Genomic DNA, 19,444 nt, shown 5'->3' on the forward strand with positions numbered 1-19,444 from the left:
ACAGAATAAAATTAAATCCCGTTTGCAACAAGGCACTAAAGTAATACTACAAAAAAATGTGGAAAAGCAATGCAATGTTTTTGGAGGCAAATCCATTACCAAGTACCACTCTACATAATGTAATTGTTAAGGACTGGGGTAGTTTTTCTGGATAGAAAAGAAACAATGCAGCTAAGAACAGTCAAAATCCTAGAGGAAAACCTGGTTCAGTCTGCCTTCCACCAAATACTGGGAGATGAATTCACCTTTCAGCAGGACAATAACCTAAAACACATGGCCAAATATACACTGGAGTTACTTACCAAGAAGACAGTGAATGTTCCTGAGTGGCCGAGTTACAGTTTTGACATACATCTACTTGAAAATCTATGGCAAGACCTGAAAACGGTTGTCTCGCAATGACCAACAACCACTTTGACAGAGCTTGAAGAATTTTGAAAAGAATAAAAGGCAAATGTGGCACAATCCAGGTGTGTAAAGATCTTAGAGACTTACCCAGAAAGACTCACAGCTGTAATCACTGACAAAGATGTTTCTACAAAGTATTGATTCAAGTCATGTAAATTAGATATTTCATTTTCAATAGATTTGCAAACATTTCTAAAAACATGTTTTCACTTTGTCATTATGGGGTATTCTGTGTAGATGGGTGTCAAAAAATATATAAATATTTTTGAATTCAGGCTGTAACACAACTAAATGTGGAATAAGCCAAGCGGTATGCATACTTACTGAAGGCGCTCTATATGGCCTCAACTTACCCCCCAAAATACACCAGACATAATAAATAACACTTTTAGTAATTGACACATATTACATTAACAAGGTTGTTTAGATCGACTAACAGTATGAGGCAGAATTAGTCTATTTTCCACACCTAAGCAGTGCTTCAGGTCCAGTAGTTGTTATGAAAGCTGTGCTAATGTACATAACAGGGAGAGAGTTGGCATCAATATTAAGTGAAATCCCCCAGTCCCAAGTAGATATGAAATGGAGTTGAACAAAACCTGGTAATAATGGAAGTAGAGTTGGAGTAAGTAGCTAGTTTCCATTTAGGATTCTTCATCTGTGCCACTGGGGGAGCGTTCCTGTGAGAGGTGGAACAGGAGAGAGACAGAAACATAAAGAGAGAGAGAGGGGGGGGATATTTCTGGGTGCCATGCACAATATGTGCAACACATTTTTGCAGAGGGATTATAAAACAAAACATCAAAGATGGAAGGTGCAAACACACACACACCTCCTCTCCCCTCACCTCCTCCTGCTCCTCTTCAGTGTCGTCGTCGCTGACTACAGGTTTGGCTCGGGTGCGTCCCAGACGTCTCCTACCCTTCCCCCGGTCACTACTCTTCTCTCTCCGTCCCAGACGGATCTTCACCTTCACTGAGCGGGCTAGAGGATGGACACACACACACACACACACACACACCACAGGATCAACACAACACAGTTTATTGCAAGGTCACAGAGGTGGCTGGTTTAATCGTTCTTTCTCTCTCTTTCATTCATTCTTTATTTTTCTCAATATATATATTTTTTCCTTCTTCCTTCCTGTGCTTCTTCGTTCCTTACTTCCTTTCTTCAGTGATGACTCACACTCTGACTCGGAGCCTTCGTCCAGGTCCTCCTCCTCTTCCTCACTGTCCTCTCCCTCGCTGTCCTCCTCCTTCTCGATCTTCTGTCTCAGACTGGTGAACACCGACTGGAGCACGATGGAGTCCTCGTAGATCTGGGAACGAGGCAGCAACCAGACGATAGACCGATGTGGCTATTTTAGGCTCATGCACAGACGCAGTTGGACATGTTCCAACAATGGTATTGTTATTTGGTCCACTGCTTATTGTTATTCAGCCTTAACCTGCTTCAAAACATTCAAATAAAAAAGTAGATCAAAAAAAGGACTGGTCCTTTGATACATTGTTATACAGTAACAAGAGGGAATACAGGAAGAGCAGTTCCAACTCCTGTAATCAGCATCTCTAATGAAGTTACTGGACGATGTGAGCTAAAGTCGATAAACACACAAAGTCATTCACTTATTTCATCTGCTGTTACATCTATTGTCATCGATGTTCTTGTGTTGTTGTGTACTCATTCCAGTGTAACGTGTGTGTGTCTCACCAGTGATCCCTCCAGGTTGAAGGTCTGTGCGTTCTGAAAGAGGAGCATCACATCTCTCTCCAGGTCTCCGAGACTACGGTATCTGTGGCTACGGATCCTCTCCTACAGGAGGGGCAGACAGGAGAGCGGGAGAGAGAGATTAGAGGGGGAATGAGAGTGTGTGTGTGTGTTAATTTACCTTGATTTTCCTGAAGTCGACAGGCTTGCGGATGAGCTCGTAGTACTCTGGCAGCTCTTTGCGCGAGGGCAGCTGGATGAAGACCTCACTCAGCTGACGACCATTACTGCTGTGAAAGACATCACCAGAGATACTGATGTTAGTGCCCGTAGTACCGATGTTACGCAGCATGTTGTGGCCCATATGGGAATCTGTCTCACAACTCTGGTGTTGCAAGCACCTTGATCCAACCTAGCCTGGTCCCAAACACGTTTGGCATGACAAGGAGTGGCGTGACAGCACAAACAAACTGGTACCCAGGCTAGCTCCAACCAGCATGTAAGTCAAAATGGCAAAGCAAGCTGAAGAGAACACCAGCCCCGGTCTTACCTGTCTTTGTATTTAATAACAGCGTCCACTATCTTCTTCATCTTCTTGGTGAGAGCGGGGGGGTTGGGGGAGAGTTTCTCTGCGGGGGGGCGTCCCCTCTTCTTCTGTCTCTTCCCGTCCTCGTCCTTGTCCCGGCTCCGCCTGCCCCCCGAGGAGGAAGAGGAGGGGCCAGGGAGGTCATCGCGGTCACGCTTTCGCTTCCGGGTGGTCTTCTTGTGACGCACCTCCTCCTCGATCTCCTCTAACGTGCCTTCCTCAATGGCCTGGAGGGAGAAAGAAAGAGGGAGGGGGAGAGAGAGAGAGAAAGAGGGAGGGAGGGAGGGAGAAAGAAAGAGAGAGAGAGAGAGAGGGAAAGCGAGAGAGCAAGAGAGAGAGGGAGGCAAACATGATGAGCACCTTGTCACTTAATAAACAACATCAAATGAATACACCAATCCCAGAGTGTAATCTGATCCTTGACCTCTAACCTTGAGCCACTGCTTCTCGGTGAGTGAGTCACTGTAGTCCACCTCCTTGCGCTGGCGGGACCCCCTCCCAAACATCTTCTCCTCTTCCTCCTCACAGGTGAGTCTCTCCACCTCTGCGTCATCCTTCATGATCCAGGTGGGCAGCTCGTCCTCCTCCATCAGACGGGGCTTACGGCGGGGGTTCCGAGCGTCCTCACGCCTCCTGTCCAGGTCCATACGCTGGAGGGGGAGATAGAGACCAGGAGAAGGGGCAGGAGAGAGGAGAAGACAGAGGTAGAGGGAGGAGAGGAGAAAGAGGAAACGAAGGTGTAAGGTAGTAGGAAGAGAAAAGAACAGAGTATTCTGCATCATTGTATGTCTAGATTATGGATTGGCCCTTGATACATTGACCCAGAGAAATTACCACGATGACCAACAGACACTAACTAACCATGAAGTGGTCAAACTCCTCCTCGCTCCTGGCGATCATCTGGTTGACCGTCTCATCGTCTGGCACCTCGTCCTCCTCCTGAGCGGTCAAACACACATCAATAGACAGACAGACACAACACACAGCAGGACAGGAGGACATGAGCAAAGCTAAAGCTCTATCCACTCTAGCCTGGTTCCAGATCTGTTTGTGACCATATGACCAATGACAAGAGGAATTGTCAGACAGAACAAACAGGTCTGGGACCAGACTATCTAATCCACCACTCTGTAAAGAAGAGCTCTGTGACAACATCAAGGAATGGGTCAATATACACAACATGTAAAGTCTTTAAAACACTATTAGCATTCAAAAGAAGTGTAGATGAAATACAATCCACATTGTGTTTGTCCACCGAAGACAAATACACAACGGACAAAATGTGTGAGAGAGAAAGAGAGTGGTGAAAAGAAGAAAGAGGGATTGAAAGAAAGAAAGAGAAAGACAGACAGAGAGAGAGAGAGAGAGCGAGAGAGAGAAAGAGAGAGAGAAAGAGAGAGAGAGAGAGAGAGAGAGAGAGACAGAGGGAGAGAGAAAGAGAGAGAGAAAGAGAGAGAGAGAGAGAGAGAGAGAGAGAGAGGTATAACGGATGAAAAAGAGGAAGAGGGAAGAACAGTACAACGGAGAGAGGTAGGTGTGTCAGTGGGCAGCGTGGGAATTCTGAGGGTGTGGGAGTTCCGGGCTTTCGTCGGTCACACCCACCCAAGACCCCCCAGACTTCCACACGCCGCCCGGGGCCCCGACCTCGTCCTGTTCCTCGTGCTCCAGGATAGCCTGCAGGAAGGCACGGCGCTCGTGGCTCGATGACTTCTGGTCAAACATGCCGGCCTGGATGACCTTCTGGTCCACGTTGAGTTTGTACTTGGCCGCCGCCAGGATCTTCTCCTCTACGGAGTTGACGGTGCAGAGACGCAGGACGCGGACCTCGTTCAGTTGGCCGATGCGGTGCGCGCGGTCCTGGGCCTGCAGGTCCTGGAGAGAGAGGGAGGAGAGGTGGTTAGAATACGGTAGGATACTTTGGAGAGAGAGAGGGAGGAGAGGTGGTTAGAATACGGTAGGATACTTTGGAGAGAGAGAGGGAGGAGAGGTGGTTAGAATATGGTAGGATACTTTGGAGAGAGAGAGGGAGGAGAGGTGGTTAGAATACGGTAGGATACTTTGGAGAGAGAGAGGGAGGAGAGGTGGTTAGAATACGGTAGGATACTTTGGAGAGAGAGAGGGAGGAGAGGTGGTTAGAATACGGTAGGATACTTTGGAGAGAGAGAGGGAGGGGAGGTGGTTAGAATACGGTAGGATACTTTGGGCTGAATCGTTAAGACATTCGTAGTTCATATTCCGATGGCAGTGATTCAGTTAGTATCTGGCCCATGGTGGCATGTCAATACTAACATTTATTATTTTGATTTTATTTCACCTTTATTTAACCAGGTAGGCAAGTTGAGAACAAGTTCTCATTTACAATTGCGACCTGGCCAAGATAAAGCAAAGCAGTTCGACAGATACAACAACACAGAGTTACACATGGAGTAAAACAAACATACAAATAATACAGTATAAACAAGTCTATATATGATGTGAGCAAATGAGGTGAGATAAGGGAGGTAAAGGCAAAAAGGCCATGGTGGCAAAGTAAATACAATATAGCAAGTAAAACACTGGAATGGTAGTTTTGCAGTGGAAGAATGTGCAAAGTAGAAATAAAAATAATGGGGTGCAAAGGAGCAAAATAAATAAATAAATACAGTAGGGAAAGAGGTAGTTGTTTGGGCTAAATTATAGGTGGGCTATGTACAGGTGCAGTAATCTGTGAGCTGCTCTGACAGTTGGTGCTTAAAGCTAGTGAGGGAGATAAGTGTTTCCAGTTTCAGAGATTTTTGTAGTTCGTTCCAGTCATTGGCAGCAGAGAAATGGAAGGAGAGGCGGCCAAAGAAAGAATTGGTTTTGGGGGTGACTAGAGAGATATACCTGCTGGAGCGTGTGCTACAGGTGGGAGATGCTATGGTGACCAGCGAGCTGAGATAAGGGGGGACTTTACCTAGCAGGGTCTTGTAGATGACATGGAGCCAGTGGGCTTGGCGACGAGTATGAAGCGAGGGCCAACCAACGAGAGCGTGCAGGTTGCAATGGTGGGTAGTATATGGGGCTTTGGTGACAAAACGGATGGCACTGTGATAGACTGCATGCAATTTGTTGAGTAGGGTATTGGAGGCTATTTTGTAAATGACATCGCCAAAGTTGAGGATTGGTAGGATGGTCAGTTTTACAAGGGTATGTTTGGCAGCATGAGTGAAGGATGCTTCGTTGCGAAATAGGAGGCTGATTCTAGATTTAACATGGTAAGTTCAGTGGGATATTTTGTACTTCTAACTGAATACTCACTCAAGTAATGTTAAAATATGACTTCAACTACTAACACTACTAAGTGTACCTGATGTGGGCTCCAGCCAATCCCTTAGGAGTTGTGTGTGTGTGTTACTCCCCCTACCTGCTGTGGGCTCCAGCCAATCCCTTAGGGGTTGTGTGTGTGTTACTCCCCCTACCTGCTGTGGGCTCCAGCCAATCCCTTAGGGGTTGTGTGTGTGTGTTACTCCCCCTACCTGCTGTGGGCTCCAGCCAATCCCTTAGGGGTTGTGTGTGTGTGTTACTCCCCCTACCTGGTGAGGGTTCCAGTCAGAGTCGAAGATGACCACGGTGTCAGCTGACTGCAGGTTGAGGCCCAGCCCGCCGGCTCTGGTACTGAGCAGGAAGATGAAGTACTGGGAGGCTGGGTCGTTAAACGCCTTCAACAGCATGCCCCTGTCTTCTGCTTTGGTGGTGCCTGGAGGGAGGGAGAGGGGGGCGGAGGGAGGGAGAGGGGGGCGGAGGGAGGGAGGAGGGGAGAGGGAAGTGGATGAGTAAAACACAGCATCTAAGAGAGACAGAAATCCCAACTTTGATTTTGTATCATATGAGTAGCAGACATGGGTTCAAAGAGTATTTCTTTTCTAGACTATAAAATACGTTGAGTATGATTGAGTCTTTATGGAATGCCAGATGGGTGGGTTTTGTACCATTTGTTCCATTGCACCAGGCATGTATTAGAAAAGACGGCAAGTAACTATTTGAACCCAGTTCTGATACCGACACACACACACACACACACACACACACACACACACACACACACACACACACACACACACACACACACACACACACACACACACACACACACACACACACACACACACCGTACCGTCCAGACGCAGGTGCTTGAAGTTGCGGTAGGCGAAGTAGTCCTCCATGATGGTCATGAGCGAGGTCATCTGACAGAACAACAACACCTTGTGGTTGGTGGCCCTCAGCTTGGGCAGGATACGGTCCAGCACCTCAAACTTCCCCGAGGCTCGGTACAGGTCAAGACTAGGGGCAGAGAGAGAACACAACCAGGCCAATAGAGTGAAAGCATTTCGGGTCGTTGTTGTGAAAATTACTCTCAATCGACTTATGCACTTACCCACTCACTATCCCTCCGGAAAATCCTAAATGCTCAGAGAAAGATTCCTGTGAACAAATTCAGAATTGTGGTGGGATTAGGTCATCAATAGAAAGTATACTCCCACTGTATGTACCTCTATCTGTGTGTGTGCGTGTGTGTGTGTGTGTGTGTGTGCGTGCGTGCGTGCGTGTGTATTCCCACTGTACCTCTATCTGTTGGAACATGTAGGGATGGTTACAGATTTTCCTCAACTGCATGATGGTGTTCATCAGAGTCTTGGTACCTCCTTTACCCTACAATAGACACACAGATATTACAGGAGGAGTTCAGGATTTACCCTACAATAGACACACAGATATTACAGGAGGATTTACCCTGCAATAGACACACAGATATTGCAGGAGTTCAGGATTTACCCTACAATAGACACACAGATATTACAGGAGGAGTTCAGGATTTACCCTACAATAGACACACAGATATTACAGGAGGAGTTCAGGATTTACCCTACAATAGACACACAGATATTACAGGAGGATTTACCCTACAATAGACACACATATATTACAGGAGGATTTACCCTAAAATAGACACACAGATATTACAGGAGTTCAGGATTTACCCTACAATAGACACACATATATTACAGGAGGAGTTCAGGATTTACCCTACAATAGACACACAGATATTACAGGAGGAGTTCAGGATTTACCCTACAATAGACACACAGATATTACAGGAGGAGTTCAGGATTTACCCTACAATAGACACACAGATATTACAGGAGGATTTACCCTACAATAGACACACAGATATTACAGGAGGATTTACCCTACAATAGACACACAGATATTACAGGAGGAGATCAGGATTTACCCTACAATAGACACACAGATATTACAGGAGTTCAGGATTTACCCTACAATAGACACACAGATATTACAGGAGGAGATCAGGATTTACCCTACAATAGACACACAGATATTACAGGAGTTCAGGATTTACCCTACAATAGACACACAGATATTACAGGAGGAGTTCAGGATTTACCCTACAATAGACACACAGATATTACAGGAGGAGTTCAGGATTTACCCTACAATAGACACACAGATATTACAGGAGGAGTTCAGGATTTACCCTACAATAGACACACAGATATTACAGTAGGAGTTCAGGATTTACCCTACAATAGACACACAGATATTACAGGAGGATTTACCCTACAATAGACACACAGATATTACAGGAGGAGTTCAGGATTTACCCTACAATAGACACACAGATATTACAGGAGGATTTACCCTACAATAGACACACAGATATTACAGGAGGAGTTCAGGATTTACCCTACAATAGACACACAGATATTACAGGAGGATTTACCCTACAATAGACACACAGATATTACAGGAGGAGTTCAGGATTTACCCTACAATAGACACACAGATATTACAGGAGGATTTACCATACAATAGACACACAGATATTACAGGAGGAGTTCAGGATTTACCCTACAATAGACACACAGATATTACAGGAGGATTTACCCTACAATAGACACACAGATATTACAGGAGGAGTTCAGGATTTACCCTACAATAGACACACAGATATTACAGGAGGATTTACCCTACAATAGACACACAGATATTACAGAAGGAGTTCAGGATTTACCCTACAATAGACACACAGATATTACAGGAGGATTTACCATACAATAGACACACAGATATTACAGGAGGATTTACCATACAATAGACACACAGATATTACAGGAGGAGTTCAGGATTTTACCACTTGATGTTAGATGGTTCCTCACTATGAAAATAGTATATGAAACTAATCTGTTTTCTTTAAACTGCAACTACGTCAGCTGACTTTAGCCACCACAAGCTTTGAATTTATGGAAGTGAGGCATGTGAGAATGTTTTTAAAACAAGACTAAACTAACACTGCCTTGTACATTTTATAATTATTTCACCTTGCAATATAATCAAAAAGCTTCTTACACATATTCATATATACAGAATATGATCTAAAAAAAAGCATATTTTACAAACTGTATGTTTTGGACAAAGAACTTGAGTTATTCCTTCTCACCTTCTTGTCCTTCTCAGAGCCGTCTGTCAGTAGGACTCCCTTGGCCTGCATATGTCTGTACAGAACCCTCTGGAGCGCTGACATATCACACTTTATTACATACTCCACCTGGAGGACAGAGAGAGACAGAGAGACAGAGAGACAGAGAGAGAGAGAGAGAGAGAGAGAGAGAGAGAGAGAGAGACAAAGCGAGAGAGAGAGAGACATAGCGAGAGAGAGACGCAGTGAGAGAGAGATCTATAAACCAATCAATCAATTAAAACCACAGAATGAAGATATTATGCAGCTAAAAAATACTTGACAACATAGGTAAGAGGACACCCAACGGACAAGATACTGAAGAAAGCTGTGAACATGAGTTTGTATTTAAAAGAAATGTGAAGATGGAGAGACGTACTATACCTTTTCCGGTAGCTGAGCCTCTACTTCCTTCTTGAGCCTGCGTAACAGGAAGGGGCGGAGCACCTTGTGGAGGCGACGGATAATCAGGATGGTCTCCTCTTCATTTAGATCCACCTGGAGAGAAGAAGAGAACGAAATGTATACAAATGACTAAAGGTACACTACTGTTCAAAAGTTTGGGGTCACTTAGAAATGTCCTTGTTTTTGAAAGAAAAGCACATTTTTTGTCCATTAAAATAACATCAAATTGATCAGAAATACAGTGTAGACATTGTTAATGTTGTAAATGACTACTGTAGCTGGAAACGGCTGATTTGTAATGGAATATCTACATAGGCGTACAGAGGCCCATTATCAGCAACCATTACCACTGTGTTCCAATTGCATATTGTGTTAGCTAATCCAAGTTTATCATTTTGAAAATGCTAATTGATCATTAGAAAACCCTTTTGCAATTATCTTAGCACAGCTGCAAACTGTTGTTCTGATTAAAGAAGCAATAAAACTGTCCTTCTTTAGACTAGTTGAGTATCTGGAGAATCAGCATTTGTGGGTTCGATTACAGGCTCAAAATGGCCAGAAACAAAGACCTTTCTTCTGAAACTCGTCAGTCTATTCTTGTTCCGAGAAATGGCAAGAAACTGAAGATCTTGTACAATGCTGTGTACTACTCCCTTCACAGAACAGCGCAAACTGTCTCTAACCAGAATAGAAAGAGGAGTGGGAGGCCCCGGTGCACAACTGAGCAAGAGGACAAGTACATTAGAGTGTCTAGTTTAAGAAACAGACGCCTCACAAGTCCTCAACTGGCAGCTTCATTAAATAGTACCCGCAAAACACCCGTCTCAATGTCAACAGTGAAGAGGCGACTCCGGGATTCTGGCCTTCTACGCAGAGTTGCAAAGAAAAAGCCTTATCTTAGACTGGCCAATAAAAATAAAAGATGAAGATGGGCAAAAGAACACAGACACTGGACAGAGGAACTGCCAATAGTTTCCTGCTACAATAGTAATTTACAACATTAACAATGTGAGGCCGGTTGGACATACTGCCAAATTTTCTAAAACGCCGTTGGAGGTGGCTTATAGTAGAGAAATTAACATTAAATTCTCTGGCAACAGCTCTGGTGGACATTGCTGCTGTCAGCATGCCAATTGCACACTCCCTGCACACTCCCTCAAAACTTGAGACATCTGTGGTATTGTGTTGTGTGACAAAACTGCACATTTTCAAGTCCCAGCACAACGTGCACCTGTGTAATGATCATGCTGTTTAATCAGCTTCTTGATATGCCACACCTGTCAGGTGGATGGATTATCTTGGCAAAGGAGAAATGCTCACTAACAGGGATGTAAACAAATTTGTGCACAAAATGTGAGAGAAATACACTTTCTGGGATCTTTTATTTCTGTTCATGAAACATGGGACCAACACTTTACATGTTGCGTTCATATTTTTCCTCAGTTTATATAGCATTTCTCAACTTGTTTCAGCTAAAAAAAACTCACCTTCTCTCCAGTCATAGCGAATGGTGCATTGAACCACTGTTCAAAGGTACTGCAGCTCTTAAAGATGGTGGGCAGGAGAAAGTTGAGCAGGGCCCAGAGCTCAGGCAGCTTGTTCTGGAGCGGTGTCCCAGTTAGGAGAACTCTCCTGGGGGCCAGGTAGTGGGTGTTGAGGACCTGGGTCAGCTTACAGTGGTGGTTCTTCATCCGGTGGCCCTCGTCCACGATCATGTACTTCCACCGGATCTGTGGGAGGAGAGGGAGTGGAGGAGGAGGAGGAGGAGGAGGAGGAGGAGGAGGAGAGAGAGAGAGAGAGAGAGAGGGGGAGAAAGAGGGTTGGGGAGTACGAGAAGACAGAAAGAGGGTGTATAGGTCATCAGTCAAATGGTCATGGTGAGAGTTGTTCAGAATCACGCTGGAGGTAGAGTGTGTGTCAGTGTGTTACCTTGGCTAGGACCTGTTTATCCTTGATGATGTACTCATAGGTAGTGAGGAGAACGTTGAACTTGCCGCTGCGTAGCTGGGGGATGAAGGCCCTTCTGGCCTGAGGGGAACCCTACAGAGACAACATGAAGGACAGGAACTCGGATTTAACTTGACATTAATGAATTAATTAAATGAATAATTACTAGAATGGCGTGACATTACATTTGTATTCATAATAGGCCTAGTTGTTGTTGCTCTGGCTGCAAGTGATACACTTTTGATTTGAATGCATTATAGACAGGCTTCCACACGGTCGCCCATATGGCTGTATTTCAGGACCCCAAGTAATCAGTGTTTCCATGGTTACCATATAGTTGGCGGAAGGTTAGCTGCTCCAACTCACCTTGTAGGAGACTTTCACTACAGACGGAGCCCACTTGTCAAACTCATACACCCAGTTAGAGAGAGTTCTGTCAATGTGAGAAGAGAGGAAAACAGAGGGCCAAACTTACCTAAGCAAACAAATAGCACTGTACCCATAGCGATAGATACATATATATATATATATTACTATTCTATTTCTATTTTAATTATGACTTTTTAATTATGCGACTGTACCAAACTTTACCCACCCCTCTCTCCGGATCATTGTTTCCCTCTCATTAGTACTGTACTCCATCATATCATGTATGACAGTCACGTTAAGTGTACTATGAATACAGTTACAATTAAAGGGACAGTACTCTTCAAAAGTCCCACACCATCAGTTGTGTATACCCAGCTATATACTTGTCCGTCAACCACAAATGAATGGATAAAATAAGCACAGGAAATCTGGAAATGATGTGGAGCTTCTGTCTTCCATTCATTTTGGACTGTGGCACATCGCTGAATCTACAAAACGGCCTGTGACACGGACTTACAGTAGCTCAACATACGACCAATGTTGGGGTCTTGAAAACGGGATTGATTTTGGAGTGTAATGTCCCTTTAAAGTTTAATTGTAATTGAAGCCATGGTTCTCCGTGCGTGGCAGAGCGGTACAGTACTCACGAGAGCGGTACTATGATGAGGAAAGGTCCGTTGACTCGTTTGTTCTCCATCAGGTACGTGATGAGAGCGATGGTTTGGATGGTCTTTCCTAGTCCCATCTCATCAGCCAGGATACCATTCAGATTGTTGTTGTAGAGAGACACCAGCCACTCCAGACCTTTAATCTGAGGGAGGGAGGGACAAACAGTTTGAGTGGAAAGGACAGACAAGGAAAGAAAGAGGAGAGAGACAAGGAGAGGAAGAGGAGAGAGGAGAGAGAATCAACAGAGGAAGACAAAGGACAATGTCAGCCAGCCAAAATTGTACAGGTTGGCCTGGGTCTCTTCTAATGACTTAAGAAAGGAAATGTCACTTCTCAGGCTTATTCAGCCTCTTGTCAGTGCTGCTTCACCTGGTACTGTTTCAGTTGTCCGTTGATGAGTATCGTGGACTGTTTCTCCACTCTCTCAGTGACAGCATGGGCCACAGCGTAGTAAGACTGGAGTCCCCGAGCGAACGCTGCCTCTGCACTGTTATACTCATCATCCACATCCTGTTTAGCGTGCCTAGGGACGGAACCAGGGAAGAAACAATATCAGTGGCTGAATGGCTTGAATGCAATCACTGTAGCACTTTGAGATAGTTTTTCAATGTAAAACGTGTTATAAATTCAATGTATTATTATTTATTATTACATATTGGCATGAGTCCTATAAAGTAAGTCCTATAAAGTAAGTTTAAAAAAAGAAAAAAAATCTAGCGCTATGAGAGATCAGCATCTTTAGCTGGAAAATTCACTCCGTCATTGATAAGGATTTGCAAGTCAGCAAAACAGCATTAGGGTCAATTTCTCACTGAATATTAAATGGAACGTTTGACCCCAAACCTGAATTGTAGGCATTTCTGTCTTTATGGCTTATTTAAATAAATCCCATGTGTAGGCAGGAGTGCACAACAGGTGAATCTCAATTGTGTCTCCTTGTAACCTTTATTCTTGCCTCCTCAAAACACATTGGAGAAGGTCAGAGGTTTGAGATTCACCCAATTCCTCACTGAAAATCAATGTTTCTTTTGACTCCAACCCTGAATCATACACCAGACATTTCACATCATCTAATCTAATCTAAATGTATTTGTCACATGCCTTGTAAACAGCAGGTGTGGACTAACAGTTAAATGCTTACTTATGGGCCCTTCCAAACAATTTAAGTCAAATCCCGTCTCAATTTTAGAAAGACTTAAAATAAGGGCTGTGTTTCGTGTAGGCTTACATGACATTTTGATAACCATGTAAATCTCTCTAGGACAAGGTGACTTTAATCAATATATTTGTCTCAATTTACTACGATTAGAAAATGCTACATTAGGAGCTCATTAGCATTCAATTTTTTTGGGGTAAATATTGATAGAGAGGTTTCCATGGTTATCAAAATGTCATGCCAGGGTAAGCCTACACGAAACACAGCCCTAATTTTAAGTCTTTCTAAAATCTTGACGTGGGAAAAAGGAATGGTGACAATTGGAACCATTTCCCTGCTTGACCGCTAGGTTTTATGGGTATTATGACTCTATAGGGACCCAGCTGTAGTGTGCTCACTCTATGATGTGTCGTACGTCCACCTCTGATACTTCTTCACTGTCTGGGTCTGGGATCTTCTTCTTCTTCTCCTCTAACCCCACTAACACTGGGAGGACCACTACTGGAGGCACTGCCGGCTGGGGCTCCTCCTCTTCCTCCTGACAGGCCAATGACAGGCCAGGGGCGGGACAACAACAACCTGTCAATCACCACTCAGACAGACTGGTCATAGCTTTGGTACAGAGAGAGTGTGGAATGGATCTAGTCTTTATGACTGTTCAACCAATTCAGTTGATTTGGTTCCTACTTGTAGCGTTTTCATCCTGTAATCTCTATAATAAGAGTTTAGTCATGGTTGGGTACTATCTTTTATGACCCAACCCACCTCCTCCTCTTCCGATCCACTGTCTTCACTGTCAGAGCGAGGGGCCACCTCGTACCTGGAACAGCAGAAAACATCAGTATTACAACCACAAACATACCTTTACCCCCTCTAAAATATACCCCTAAAAACCTAATAGGCCCATCTCATCCTCCTCCTCCAGCCTCGTACCCAGGGTTCATCTCCAGCCATGTGTCCAGCTGTCCAGCTTTAGGAGCGTCCGCCCCTGTCAGGATGTTACCACTTTCCACGTGGATCACCTTCACTGGTAGGTCACTCATCTGGGACGTCTCATCTAGAGGCTGGAGGAGGGGGGTGAATCAGAAAAACACTGGATGCTGACGTTGAAGGGGAACTATACTATTCTTGGCCTTTACAAATACTGGCCAAGATAAAGCAAAGCAGTGCGACATAAAACAACAACACAGAGTTACACATAGGATAAACAAAAGTACAGTCAACAACACAATAGAAAGTCTATATACAGTGTGTGCAAATGAAGTAAGGAGGTAAGGCAATAAATCGTCCATAGTAGCAAAGTAATTACAGTTTAGCAAATTAACATTGGAGTGATAGATTTGCAGATGATGATGTGCAGATGATGGTGTGTAAAGTAGAAATACTGGTGTGCAAAAGAACAAAAAAGTAAATGAAAACAATATGGGGATGAGGTAGGTAGTTGGATGGGCTATTTACAGATGGGCTGTGTACAGCTGCAGCGATCGGTAAGCTGCTCAGATAGCTGATGCTTAAAGTTAGTGAGGGAGATATGTCTCCAACTTCAGCGATTTTTGCAATTTGTTCCAGTCATTGGCAGCAGAGAACTGGAAGGAAAGGCGGCCAAAAGAGGTGTTGTATTTGATGGGTGTTGCTATGGTGACCAGTGAGCTGAGATAAGGCGGAGCTTTACCTAGCAAAGACTTATAGATAACCTGGAGCCAGTGGGTATGGCGACGAATATGTAACGAGGGCCAGCCGACAAGAGCATACAGGTCGCAGTGGTGGGTGGTATATGGGGCTTTGGTGACAAAATGGATGGCACTGTGATAGACTGCATCCAGTTTGCTGGAGAGTGTTGGAGGCTATTTTGTAAATGACACTACCGAAGCCGAGGATCGGTAGGATAGTCAATTTTACCAGGCTATGTTTGGCAGCATGAGTGAATGAGGCTTTGTTGAGTTTACAGTCTAGCCAGACACCTAGGTATTTGAGGTTGTCCACATATTCTAAGTCAGAACCGTCCAGAGTAGTGATGCTAGTCGGGTAGGCAGGTGCGGGCAGCGATCGGTTGAAGAGCCTTCATTTAGTTTTACTTGTATTTATGAGCAGTTGGAGGCCACAGAAGGAGTGTTGTATGGCATTGAAGCTTGTTAGGAGGTTTGTTAACACAGAAGGGCCAGATGTATACAGAATGGTGTCGTCTGCGTAGAGGTGGATCAAGGAATCACCCGCAGGAAGAGCGGCATCATTGAGATTTACAGAGAAAAGAGTCGGCCCGAGAATTGACCCTGTAGTACCCTCATAGAGACTGCCAGAGGTCCGGACAACAGGCCGTCCGATTTGACACACTGAACTCTATCCGAGAAGTAGTTGGTGAACCAGGCGAGGAAGTAATTTGCGAAACTAAGGCTGTTGAGTCTGTAGATAAGAATATGGTGATTGACAAAGTCGAAAGCCTTGGCCAGGTCGATGAAGACGGCTGCACAGTACTGTCTTTTATCTATGGCGGGTATGATATCGTTTAGTACCTTGAGCGTGGCTGAGGTGCACCCGTGACCAGCACGGAAACTGGATTGCACAGCGGAGAAGGTACTGTGGGATTCGAAATGGTCAGGGATCTGTTTGTTAACTTGGCTTTCGAAGACTTGAAAGGCAGGGCAAGATGTATATAGTTCTGTAACAGTTTGGGTCTAGAGTGTCACCCCCTTCAAAGAGGGGGATGACCGCGGCAGTTTTCTTTAGGGATCTCGGGCGATACGAAGGAGGTTAAAGAGACTAGTAATAGGGGTTGCAACAATGGTTGGCGGAAAATTTTAGAAAGAGAGGTTCCAGATTGTCTAGCCCAGATGATTTGTACAGGTCCAGGTTTTGCAGCTATTTCAGAATATCAGCTAAGGAGAAGCTGGGGAGGCTTGGGCAAGTAGCTGCGGGGGTGCGGAGCTGTTGGCCGGGGTTCTGGTAGCCAGGAGGAAAGCATTGCCAGCCGTAGAGAAATGCTTCTTGAAGTTCTCGATTATCATGGATTTATCGGTGGTGACATTGTTTCCTAACCTCAGTGCAGGGGGCAGCTGGGAGGAGGTGCTCTCATTCTCCATGGACTTTACAGTGTCCCAAAACCTTTTGGAGTTAGAGCTACAGGATGCAAATTTCCACTTGAAAAAGCTAGCCTTTGCTTTCCTGACTGACTGTGTGTATTTGTTCCTGACTTCCCTGAAAAGTTGCATATCGTGGGGACTATTCAATGCTAGTGCAGTACGCCACAGAATGTTTTTGTGCTGGCAAATACTATGTCTAGTAGTACTGTATAACAACAGGGAACATACTGGTAACCATAGTGATGTATCTATAACAGTGTACTGTAGATTGGTTATGAAAAAGTATGAACATATATGCACTCATTACAGTAAGTTTCTCTAGATACGAGCATCTGATAAATGACTCAAATGTCCAGTACGTTAGTTTAATATCCCACTCACTTCTCCATCAGGTCCCAGTACAGGAGTCTGACCCTCAGCGTTCTCCAGCTTCTGTAGGAAAGACATCCACACATCAGTGTGTTTATCACACTCACAACCACATCTACACACCGACTCTATCAACTCCCTACAGAGACTAGTGCTGACGACAGCTCACAACCACATCTACACACACAAATTCCTCAGGAGATCCCAGTCGGGTTGAAACCTTGTCTGTCATGTGTCCGTCTCAACGAATCACTACAGGAACATATCAGTCATGGGCATACGTCCCCGTCCCCCCTTCTGTCCAGCACCTGAACCTATTGGATGTGTGTATGTGTCCTTTGTCGCACCTCTCTCTCTCTCTCTCTCTCATACCTTCTTCTTCTTCCTCTTCTTCTTCTTCTCTTTGAGGGCCTGTACCAGCTTGTGAGCCCGTACCAACTCAGTGAGGTTGGCCACGTACTCATCCGTCTGCTGCAGCAGGTAGGCCAGACGCTTGTCCTTCTTCTGGTCAATCAGTTTACGGTAGCCCTCCTCATCCTCAGCCTAGAGAGGGAGAGGGTGGAGAGAGAGAGAGGGTGGAGAGAGAGAGAGGGTGGAGAGGGAGAGAGGGTGGAGAGGGAGGGAGAGAGGGTGTAGAGAGGGAGGGAGAGAGAGAGAGAGAGAGAGAGAGAGAGAGAGAGAGAGAGAGAGAGAGAGAGTGGGGGAGATATTCAGACAAAACTCATTGATGTGAGACGGATGAGTGTGTGTGCGGGAATCAGAGTAGAGAGAGTAGTGAAAAGTAATGTGCATTGTAAGAGCGTGTTTCCACATTAGTGTGTGTTTTTGTATACACATGAGTGTGTGTCTAAGTACGGGAAAGAGTATGAGTGTTTGCACATGTGTGTCTTTATACACACACAAGTGTGTGAATAAGAATATGTACTGTCTGTCTATGTATGTAATGGTCCTCACCATCAGCCTCCTCATCCTCTCCTTCTCGATGCGCTCGTTCTCCTTCTTCTGCTCGCGCTCTGTGTTGGCGTGGTATGTGGCCACGGCCTTGGTGGCTTTCTGGATCTTAGCTGTGATAGAGCGGTGGTACTCCTTAAAGTCTTTGGCGTGGGCCAGGATAATGCTCAGATACTCCTGGAGACAGACCAGATGAGAGTCAGTATTCAGTTCTGTCCCATAGCAAGCATTTCTAGCTGGCGTGGTGGTACTGCTGCTACTACTACTACTGCTGCTTCTAATCCTGAGCAAGGCAGTTAACCCACTGGTCCCCGGGCGCCGAAGACGTGGATGTCGATCAAGGCAGCTCTCCCGCACCTCTCTGATTCAGAGGGGTTGGGTTAAATGTGGAAGACACATTTCAGTTGAAGGCATTCGTTTGTTCCACATGACTAGATATCCCCCTTCCCTACTGCTACTACTACTACTGATTAACATAATGTATCTAATAACTTCTGTTTTTATGACGAACAGCAAAAGAGTGAAATATATTAGAGTGAGATATACTTCTCCCAAATATCCTCATTGCGGATAAAAGGAGTTCAAATAATCTAAACTTCATAAAGGATGTTATCTGACATTGTGCCTTGAAAAGCACAACACTTCCCGCAAATAATCTCCATTGTAAATAGTTCTTAGTCTAGAAGCAGGTGTAACCCGGCCCCAGGTTTGTGTTAGTCTACCTGGTGTTTCTGTCGACGTTTACGCTCCTGTTCGATCTTCTGCTGTTTCTCCAGTTTCTCTGTGATGCGAGCCTCTCGTAGGGACTGGCGCTTGCTCCTCTTGTAGGCCTTCGCATCCAGAGCTGTCTCCAGAGCGGTGTCCCTACGCATACACACCACTACCTCCTGGCGCAGCTGTGGGGTTGGAAGAGACCGGAGGCATGAGAAATGTGGATATAAATGCATCATCATCATCGTCCTCATCATGTGTGGGAATACTGTAGGGGAGAGGGTCTCAACAGGCTCCAGTGTTTTCAGGACTGTTACAACAGCACAACACAGCTAAAGAGTCATGACTGTTTATAGGACTTCTGTTATGTCATTGTAATGACAGTGTCATGTAGCCGTTATGAAGGGTCATTGTAATGACAGTGTCATGTAGCCGTTATGAAGGGTCATTGTAATGACAGTGTCATGTAGCCGTTATGAAGGGTCATTGTAATGACAGTGTCATGTAGCCGTTATGAAGGGTCATTGTAATGACAGTGTCATGTAGCCGTTATGAAGGGTCATTGTAATGACAGTGTCATGTAGACG

General features: G+C 45.0%; 1 protein-coding gene across 1 annotated transcript in view; it reads right to left on the minus strand.

Moving 5' to 3' along the window:
- Positions 1-749: 749 nt before the first annotated feature.
- LOC139401993 (transcription activator BRG1-like) overlaps positions 750-19,444 on the minus strand; it is a 29,630-nt gene continuing 10,935 nt past the window's right edge. The window contains exons 9-35 of the mRNA XM_071146032.1: positions 18,869-19,042; positions 18,150-18,323; positions 17,568-17,738; positions 17,208-17,258; positions 14,683-14,813; positions 14,515-14,569; positions 14,148-14,287; positions 12,963-13,116; positions 12,572-12,735; positions 11,922-11,988; positions 11,538-11,648; positions 11,096-11,338; positions 9,588-9,701; positions 9,186-9,293; positions 7,289-7,375; positions 7,101-7,147; positions 6,840-7,006; positions 6,259-6,422; positions 4,307-4,576; positions 3,566-3,643; positions 3,136-3,354; positions 2,669-2,931; positions 2,300-2,408; positions 2,122-2,223; positions 1,573-1,729; positions 1,241-1,392; positions 750-1,088 (exon numbers count right to left, since the gene is read on the minus strand). Coding sequence (XP_071002133.1) covers positions 1,053-1,088; positions 1,241-1,392; positions 1,573-1,729; positions 2,122-2,223; positions 2,300-2,408; positions 2,669-2,931; positions 3,136-3,354; positions 3,566-3,643; positions 4,307-4,576; positions 6,259-6,422; positions 6,840-7,006; positions 7,101-7,147; positions 7,289-7,375; positions 9,186-9,293; positions 9,588-9,701; positions 11,096-11,338; positions 11,538-11,648; positions 11,922-11,988; positions 12,572-12,735; positions 12,963-13,116; positions 14,148-14,287; positions 14,515-14,569; positions 14,683-14,813; positions 17,208-17,258; positions 17,568-17,738; positions 18,150-18,323; positions 18,869-19,042 — 3,708 coding nt within the window. The 3' untranslated portion in view covers positions 750-1,052. The remainder of the gene's footprint in view (positions 1,089-1,240; positions 1,393-1,572; positions 1,730-2,121; positions 2,224-2,299; positions 2,409-2,668; positions 2,932-3,135; positions 3,355-3,565; positions 3,644-4,306; positions 4,577-6,258; positions 6,423-6,839; positions 7,007-7,100; positions 7,148-7,288; positions 7,376-9,185; positions 9,294-9,587; positions 9,702-11,095; positions 11,339-11,537; positions 11,649-11,921; positions 11,989-12,571; positions 12,736-12,962; positions 13,117-14,147; positions 14,288-14,514; positions 14,570-14,682; positions 14,814-17,207; positions 17,259-17,567; positions 17,739-18,149; positions 18,324-18,868; positions 19,043-19,444) is intronic.

This window comes from Oncorhynchus clarkii, unplaced genomic scaffold (genome assembly GCF_045791955.1).
Source record: "Oncorhynchus clarkii lewisi isolate Uvic-CL-2024 unplaced genomic scaffold, UVic_Ocla_1.0 unplaced_contig_4448_pilon_pilon, whole genome shotgun sequence".
Classification (NCBI taxonomy): domain Eukaryota; kingdom Metazoa; phylum Chordata; class Actinopteri; order Salmoniformes; family Salmonidae; genus Oncorhynchus; species Oncorhynchus clarkii.